Below are 10,000 nucleotides of genomic sequence, written 5' to 3'. Positions count from 1 at the left end.
CCCACTTTTAGCATTCAAATAAGCCAATGTTTTTGCGAACGGTACAGACAATCGTTCATACAATCGTTCAGTGTATGGGGGCTTTAGTACCCTTCATTGGGGAGGCAGTTTAATTTGTCCACTCACTGCTATAGTAGATTCACATCAACCGTGCATTTGATGTCTAGGCGAGTCCCTTACGACGCTCCTGATTGACTGTTGATAAGCCAATCACAGGGCTGGAAACTCTCAGTCTCTCTCTGGAGAGTTCACATGGGTAGATCTATGTTCCACTTCTCCTGAGGGATAATTTTGAAAGACGTATCCCTCAGGAGAGAAGGTACATACATCCTGAATATGTGAACTCACACGAGAGACAGTTTCAAGCCCTGTGATTGGCTTATCAACAGCCAATTAAAAAGTGTCCCTCAGGAGAGGTGGAACAATACATCCTGCTTGTGTGGACTCCCACGAGAGACTGAGTGTCCAACCCTGTGATTGGCTTATCAACAGTAAATCAGGAGCGTCGATGCACGCTTGATGTGAATCTACTATAGTCAAGACCCACTGAGAGGAAGTCGGCCAGACAAGAGATTATCGATGACTCACCGACCTGGGATGTCATCTGAGCCAAACATCATTGAGGCTTACTCTGACCTGACTCACACTCTCAGTCACCTCCTTATACCTGTTAAGGACACTAACATCCTGCTCTAGTTAAGGATTGATTTTAAGGAAAATGCCAAGTATCTGCTCCATTTTTGGCTGTTCAAATACTAAATAAAAAACAAAAGATACTGGAGTGAAATATTTTCGATTTCCAAAGGACGATGACTTAATTAGCCAGTGGAAAAATGCATGCCGTCGTGCAGACACAAACCATAAACATGCAGTCATCTGTTCAGAACACTTTATTTATTTTAAGAACCCTGCTGCTGATAGACAATCATTCGTCTTTGCTGATGTTCCACATCTTATAAAGCTTGGAAGAAACAACCTACATTATTCTGGTTTCTATTTAGAAAATGGGGAGTATGTATCAAATTCTAGTATTCGTGAAATGATTAATTCTAGCAAATCAGAACATGGCTTGGCATACAAAGTAAATGAATTGCATTTATGTGGTAGCGGGCAACAAAGACAACGAGTCAAATATGCTGCGCAGTTACTATCAAAATCATGTGCCGATGCTCTTAGTTATCTTGGTGAGAAAGGTCTATTGCAATCAGAAAACTGGAGACCAACATCTGACTTCATATCTCTCATAAATAACTGGTCTGATGTCATGAATTCAAACCATATGTCTGGAGACTTGCAAATGAGCAGTGGATTTGGCATGCACATAGAGCAACACACAAACGTACTTAATAAAGTGATCAACTGCGTGAGTAAAATGAAAGTCAAATCTCTGAAAACCAAATCCATTTATAGATTTCAGAAAGGGATGATACTTTCGTCAAAGTCATTGATTGGACTTTTCTATATGGTGAAAAACAATTTCGGCATTAACTATATTTTAACTCAAAGGCTAAATCAAGACTGCCTAGAACATTTCTTTGGTTGCATAAGGCAGATGAATGGTCTATATGATCATCCAAATCCTGTAGACTTCAAGTATAGGATGAGAACACTATTGCTGGGCAAAAATGTCGAAATCATGAGTGAAAAATCCTAACACAAATAAAACGTTTAACAATCAGGACATGTTGGCCAATATATCTGCAATTGAAATAAAAGAGCAAGCTTAAGAAAGGGAGCTGGCGTTATAAGTGTGTCTGACAAGCCTTTGTTTAAGGATTTGGTACCTGATTGTGAAAATAATTTGGATTTGTCAATGCAAGATGACATGTCAATTGACGATGTGAACATGAAAAAAAACGGTCAACACCGTTATAGAAGAAGAGCTGAAGTGGTTATATAGTTAAAATTTTTTCCATCAAATACCCTCATTTGGGCAACCAAGAAACTAGTGATACTTCAGACAACTCGTGGATTGAATTTAAAAGTAGGGGTTATTTGCATTTTCCCTCTAAAGCCTTCTTCCTGCAATTAACAAAGCTAAGAGAAGTGTTTAACTCCATTCACGGGCAAAGTCTTCGTGCAGAAAAAAACTGCTTTAAAACACTCGGGAAAGAACTTGAAAGAGCTGCAAGAGAGCTTGGAATGGAGATTCCTGAAGATGTGTTGAAATTCTTTGCCAAGATATCTATATTTTTCAGAATACGGCACCTCAACAACGCAATTAGATTCAATAAAAAATTGAAAAACAAATCCGACAGAGGACAAGAAAGGAAAAAAGTTGAACTTAATATGTAGCATTTTATTCTTCAGTTCCGTTTGTATTTATTTATATAAAGCTACAGCATGTCTGTATAATTTTTGTTGTATATGTAATCCTATACTTCAGGTCAGTATGTTATTTATAATATATATTATAATATATTATATATATATATATATATATATATATATATATATATATATACATACATATATATGATGTCCGTATGAAGCATGATTTATGACTATATGTCTCTTGTATTTTGATTTGTCATTAAAAGGTAAACTAAATCAGATTATGAACTTGTATTTGTATCCATCACTATTCTCTTGGTCTCAAAAAGAAAACTCATTACAAAAATCTTTAATTGATCAGAAAAGTCCATGACGTATCCAAAGAAGACTAATATGCTTTTCATTCTTCATTATCCTATATTTAGATATGGTTTGAATACATTGATAGAAAAAAAAGTTTATCCTAATACGTGTTTGATAAAATAGAACTGAATATTAACTAACAAAATTTATCCGAATAAAGAATATTATCGTCATGTCAGCATGCCTGAGACTGAGCCAAGCTATGGCTCAGTTGACGGGGATAGAAAGAAAGAAAGACAAAAGTGACCATCGTCAGGCCGACCTCCTCTCAGTGGGTCCTGACTATAGTAAAAGCACAGTGGTATTCGTAGTATTGATAAACCATTCATGTTCCAGTGCATTTATTTATGAACTATCCACCTTTGTTCCCAAAGGTCGTTGCACTCCTGGAAGAAACATGCACCAGCATGATCTGCACGGTGAAAGAGGACGACCAGAATATCACGTACATCAGCACGAAGCCCATGAGTTCGTGCCACTGCAACACACCGGAACATAGAGCGACCGGAGACGTACCAAAACTGAAGTACCCATTGCGTCTGAAAGAAGGTGATGATTTCGCGAAGGGTTACAAGGTCAGATCGGACGCCGGACGAGGCTTCTTCAGTCGGAAGTGTCAGTTCAACGGACAGGCTTTTGGCAAGAAGGAGACCGTTGCTAGTTTTCCTGACAGATGTTTCGATCTGGTCTGCATCAAACACCAGGATGGCCTGGCTATAGAAGCCAGCGTCAACGCTTCGTGCTCCTGTGAAGATCTGAGTGAGTATCTGCACACAAAATGCTAGATCTTTACTTTTGGATTAATAATTTTGTTATATTCGCCGTGTCTAGATCAATGTCCGCATGATTATTCGAATATTATCTAAAAACTATTGAAACAAACCACATTAGTTAATTTATGTTTTAGATAACAACCAATTTAAAAGTGTGAACAAAGTCCAAATAAAGTGGGTTTTCTGTAGTTTTCCATTTCTACGTTACAATCAAACAATTTTATATTTATATGAACGAAAACTTCAAACTGTAACATAGAAATAGATATAAGTAGAAAACCCACTTTCAACTCCGTTTTGGGGGTCATGCTGTCAGTGTACTTCACGGGGTGCACTGCAGGCATTACTTAAGGGTCTTTGCAGGATCCCATCGGCCATTAACTGCACCCCTTTCATTCCTTTTTCTATACCTCTGTTCATATTCCCTTTCATCAACCTTGCTATCCACTCTCTCCTACATTAGTTTCATAGTGCAACTGCCTTGAGGTTTTCCTCCAGTTAAACCTTCAAAACCTTTATACGCCCAGTTTCCTCTTCAGCGCTGAATGTCTACATAAGGTCTCAGTGCTTGGCCATTGGCCTGAATTTCGTATTCCATTCCATTCCCACTTTCAAGACTGAGACAGATACTTCAAATGGAAATAGCTTCTTCTTCCAGCAATGCAATTCTGACGGTTTCTTTTTAACACCTATACAGCGGTGTTGCTAATTGGTATGTGTTTACCCTCCAAACTGGGTATAAGACTTATACAAAACCGTGGAAATAAGTGGAATTAGCGTATCTATTTGTAGTATATATACATATTAGAGCAATTTTATCATTATTGCATTACTATGACAACTAGAATTCATGAAAACAGTTTGTAGTAAATGCACCGGAATATGTGTGAAGCTCCATTTAATTTGGCAACGATGTTATACAGTGCTCTGGACAACTCACATGCCGACGACTGAGAGCGGCGGAGGAGGACCGTCTCTGAACTGCGGGACCTACCAGGACATTACTCCAGACCACTCGATGTGCCTTCCGCCGAACAGCGACTGTCACCCCTTCCAGAGAGGGGTGCCAGACTCCGACAAGAAGCTGATACTGAAGCTGCATAACGAACTCAGGGAAAAGGTAAGGGTTTAAGATTCATATCTCGTTTGCTGTACTTTGAAACCGACTTAAAAACTACGTGACGAACTTAGACAAAAGGTATGGGATACAATTTATAGTGTCTGAGCTTTGCTTCGAAACTGCTATTGAAACTGCATAACGAACTCAGAGAAAAAGTAAAGGTTTAAAATTCATATCTCGTTTGCTTTACTTTGAAACTGATGTAGAAACTACGTGATTAACTTAAACAAAAGGTATGGGGTGCAATTTATATTTTCTGTGCTTTGATTCGAAACTGCTATTGAAACTGCAAAACGAACTTAGAGAGAAAAGGTAAGAGGTTAAAATATATATTCTAGTTACATTTCTTTGAAACTGATGATTAAGTTGTATAATTGCTTTGAAACTGATACTGGAACTGCATAGCGAACTTGGAGAAGAGATAAAGGGTTAAACTATAAATAATCTGGCTGCATTGCTTTGAAACTGATATTAAAACTGCATTACGAACTTAGAGAAAAGATAAAGGGTTAAAATATATATTCAGGTTACATTGCTTTGAGACTGATTTTAAAACTGCATTACGAACTTAGAGAAAAGATGAGGTGTTAAAATATAAATAATCTGGCTGCATTGCTTTGAAACTGATGTTAAAACTGCATTACGAACTCAGAGGAAAGATAAATGGTTAAAAAAAAGAAGAAAATATATATATATATATATAGTATATATTATATATATAATATATAATATATATATATATCTATCTATCTATATATATATATGTATATATATATATCTATATATATAGATATATATATATATATATATATATATATATATTATATATATGTATATATATATATTTATATATATATATATATATATATATATATATATATATATCTATCTATATATATATATATATATATCTATATATATAGATTATATATATATATATATATATATATATATATTATATATATATATATATATATATATCTATATATATATATATCGATATATATATATATATATATATATATATATATCTATATATAGATATATATATATATATATATATATATATTTAGGTTACATTGCTCTGGAACTGATATTAACACTGCATCACGAACTTAGGAAAAGAAAAGTAAAGGTTTGAAACATATATTCTGGTACACTGCTTTGAAACTGATGTTGAAATTAGATAATGAACCAAGAGAAAAGTAAGGAGATAAAATTCATATCACGCTTCCATCGCTTTCAAAGAGAGGCTCACGATCTGGTCGGATTGTTTTGATATGGAATACTTAATTCGGCGGAAGTAACTTAATTGATTTATTAATTCAGTGCGATTACGTCAACCTAAAAGAACGGAATGACTTCAACCATAAAGTATGTATACACACGCATACAAGCTATATATATATATATATATATATATATATATATATATATATATACATATATATATATAATATATATATATGTATATAATATATCTATATATATATATATATATATATATATATATATTTATATATATATATATATATATAATACACACACACACACACACACATATATATATATATATATATATATATATATATATATATATTTATATATATATATATATATATATATATATATATATATATATATATATATATATATATATATTTATATATGTGTGTGTGTGAGTATATTAATAAATGGCCTTGTGATGTCGTCGATAATATTGCCATGTACCTAGCCAGAGGTCCCAAGTTCCACCCCTTGTGTGATGCTGTGGCGTATGTGTTATGGGAACACATGTGAAAAAACGGTATTGTTTACTTTATTAAATGACGTTAATCGTCAAAGTTGTCAGTGTAGCAAAAAGAGAAAGAGGGGATGCTTTGTGGGGGAAAGTGATTTGATTCTTACTGAATTTGGTGAATTTGATTTTATGCAATTTAGGCAGCAGCATCAAGGTACTTTCGGGCATTCAGTGCCCAAGACAGTGAATAGAGGAAGCGGAGTGATTGGGCAGCAAGATAAAGAGAATAAAAAAAAGTAAAAAAAAAAAAATGCTTAGGAGTACAAGGCTCCAAAGGTGGTACTGATCCCCACATTTACACCTAGAAATAATAGTTAGAGGGGTTAGACAGCAAGATGGAGGAGAGGAAGTGGGAATGGAATGGGATGTAGAGCATAGGGCTAAAGGCCAAGTCCTGGGACCTATGAGGTCATTTAACGCTAGAAAGGAAATTGAGAAGGTGGTACTGATCCTAAGCCCCCACATTTACACCTAGAAATAATAGTTAGAGGGGTTGGACAGCAAGATGGAGGAAAGGAAGTGGGAGTGGAATGGGATATAGAGCATAGGGCCAAAAGCCAAGCCCTGGGACCTATGAGGTCATTTAGCTCTGGAAAGGAAACTGAGAGTCGGTAGGGGTGAAATGTGTAACAGGAGGAAAACCTCGAAGATGCACCAAGAAATAATTATTAGGAGAGTGTGGATAGCAAGATGGAAGAAAGATAAGATGAATGGAGGTACAGCAAAAAACAAAGAGGGGGTGATGGAGGTAGGTTAAAGACTAAAAAGTGGTTGCAATGATCTTATAGTTAAGTGAATGGCTGTTGACTTTTTCATGATATGCAAAGCCAATCTAAATCTTTCCTCTTAAGTATTAAGGAAACAGAACAAAACATCAAATCCAACCACTTGATCTAGTGATAATTATGAAATTTGTGATTATTGATATCTCACCGGCAAACAGGATCTAGAAAACTTCATAGATCAAGAAAAATACGATAAAATCCTCCTGAACCACAACACAGAATCCCCGAATATGCCAGCGTTGCAAGATACCTATTCAAATGTGCTCTGAAATTCAATTTTATACAGGACAAAAGGAAGAGATACGTATGTGAGCGAGCGCGGTCTGGCTCCACCAGGGTAACTTTGCGTAACTTTGTGTAACTTTGCAAGTCGAAGGAAAATCTTTGCTTGGTTTTCTCGACGTTTGCTTTAGGCGAGGTCTTGTGAGTCAGTTTTGCCTTTCAGATTTGCTTTCAAGAACAGGAAGAAGAAAGGACTATACATTTTCAGATCAACGAAATACGTAGGTCATCAGGTGAACTAAATGGAAAAAGTCAATCAAGTATTACACTAGGTGATATATTTCGTTGTTAATTCATTTAACACATAGGATAGGTTACACTAGCTGATATATTTCTCTATTAATTCGTTTAACATACTTTAGATAGTCCTAGAAATTCCTTAGTGAAGGAATTTCTAGAAAAAAATATGGAAAGCAAATATATTTAAGAGATTCCTTACAGTTTCGAAGACGTGATCTCTCATCAATGAGTCTCCACACTGAAGAAGGAGCATGAAACTCCTCAAAACTGTTTGGATTTCTTAAATATATTTGTCTTCAAAACGGTCGTATTTTTTTAAAAGTAAATTCTGCTTTTCAACTTTAATTGGGTATAAAAATATCGCTATGAAGAATGTACTATTTAGTTTTAGTCGTCTTTTCAAAAACCCCTATAATAGACTATGGAATTTACTAATATAAAGAGGAATGTACCACAAATATACAAATCCAGCGTGTATCAAAGTTACGTACACGGCGGGAATGAAACTTCTAAATTTAATGTTATTTTGACAAATTCTAAGTTTCTCTGACCTTCACGAATCCCTACCAGTACTGCAAAGCTCCATTCCTCCCTGCAACTCACATGGTGCACTGTAGGCATTACCTTAAGGTTCTTTGCAGCGTCCCTTCAATCCCTAGCTGCAACCCTATTTTACTGTACTTCCGTTCATGTCGTCTTTCTCTCATCTTACATTCCCACCTCTCCTAACAATTGCTACGTAGTGTAACTGGGAATTTTTTTTTTCCTGTTACACCTTTCAAACCATTTTACTTCTAATTTCACTTCCAGCGCTAAATAACCTCATAGGTCGCAGTACTTGGCCTTTGGCCTGAAATCTATATTTAGTTTAAAATTCAGCACAATGCTCGGTTCTTCCCACTACACCGACATTGTATCCATTTTTTTTTTCTTTTTTTAAAGTTTTTTTTGGTGCTTGAAAACCCCATTATTCCATGTTTATTTTCGCAGGTCGCCAAAGGACTGGAAAAACTTGGCGACCCTGGACCCCAGCCACCTGCAACGAACATGAGAGAACTTGTTTGGAATAATGAGTTAGCTTCTGTGGCACAGGTAAGTTTATTATCATTATTTGTTATTATTATTTTTTGGTCTATCACGTTCCTCCAATTCGACTGGTTGGTATTTATGGCGTGTGGTTCCGGGTTACATCCTACCTCCATTATTATTATTATTATTATTGTTATTATTATTATTAGTTTTTTTCCTCAGAACAATTACCCTCCTTATCCAGACTATGTGCATCTGCCAGGACTTAGCAAATATCAGCCCTAAAGAGAAGAAAATGATAAGGAGAAATGAACCTTATATAAAATCATTTTCGCTGATGTAGCCACTCTTATTAACAAAATATGTTTGAAAGAGGGTCATCTTCTTCTTATTATTATTACTATTATTATTATTATTATTATTATTATTATTATTATTATTATTATTATTATTATTATTATTATTATTAAAATGATAGCATCATAGTGGGAATTAATCTTATATTGAATGTTCTAAATTTTTCTTGTGACTCGCTTCTGTTCCACGTTAAGATAATTATTATTATTTTAGAAAAACCCAGTAGTAGTTAAGTTTCTCTTTTTGACAATATGAGCTGAGTTCGTTCCCAGGAATCAGTTTGTTATTATTATTATTATTATTATTATTATTATTATTATTATTATTATTATTATTATTATTATTATTATTATTTATTTATTTTTTCTTTGCTCTATCACAGTCCTCCAATTCGACTGGGTGGTATTTATAATGTAGGGTTTCGGGTTGCATCCTGCCTGCTTAGGAGTCCATCACTTTTCTTACTATGTGCGTCGTTTCTAGGATCACACTCTTATTATTGTTATTATTATTATTATTATTATTATTATTATTAATTACAATAGGAGCTGAGTTGGCACCGAGAAGCCTTCCAGGTACATTTGTCTTTATGAAATTTGTTAAATATCCCAGCTCAAATAATGTGTGTTTATTTCTGAATTAAATACATCCGTCTTCTCGGAAACAAAAATGCAACGGGATAATCCACTGCAAGAGAATAAAAAGCTTTCTTCGTTATAAGTGCCTTAAGCCATTAGGACTGTACTAAGTAGATAAAAAGTCCGTCACGAAAAAAAATAACCTATTATTTCATTAAAAGCATTCTCCATAATTCAAAGGCAAAAGGAAAGCGTTCTTGATGAATGAGAAACATGACGAAAATAACCCAAGTCCGTCATGAATGAGACTCATGACTAAAATGGCAAGGGCAGTTACCGTCTCTTTAGCTCCATCACCGTCATAAGAGATTGCAACGTTAAAAGCTGGTTACTTAATC

At 34.7% G+C, this 10,000-nt stretch overlaps 1 protein-coding gene across 1 annotated transcript in view; it reads left to right on the top strand.

The window, feature by feature from the left end:
- LOC135218508 (CRISP/Allergen/PR-1-like) overlaps nucleotides 1-10,000 on the top strand; it is a 21,100-nt gene that overhangs the window by 4,130 nt on the left and 6,970 nt on the right. The window contains exons 3-5 of the mRNA XM_064254871.1: nucleotides 3,012-3,396; nucleotides 4,334-4,530; nucleotides 8,629-8,730. Of these exons, the coding sequence (XP_064110941.1) occupies nucleotides 3,012-3,396; nucleotides 4,334-4,530; nucleotides 8,629-8,730 (684 nt within the window). The remainder of the gene's footprint in view (nucleotides 1-3,011; nucleotides 3,397-4,333; nucleotides 4,531-8,628; nucleotides 8,731-10,000) is intronic.

The sequence above is a fragment of the Macrobrachium nipponense genome, chromosome 9, assembly GCF_015104395.2.
Source record: "Macrobrachium nipponense isolate FS-2020 chromosome 9, ASM1510439v2, whole genome shotgun sequence".
NCBI lineage: Eukaryota > Metazoa > Arthropoda > Malacostraca > Decapoda > Palaemonidae > Macrobrachium > Macrobrachium nipponense.
This window is presented reverse-complemented; position numbering and strand designations above follow the sequence as displayed.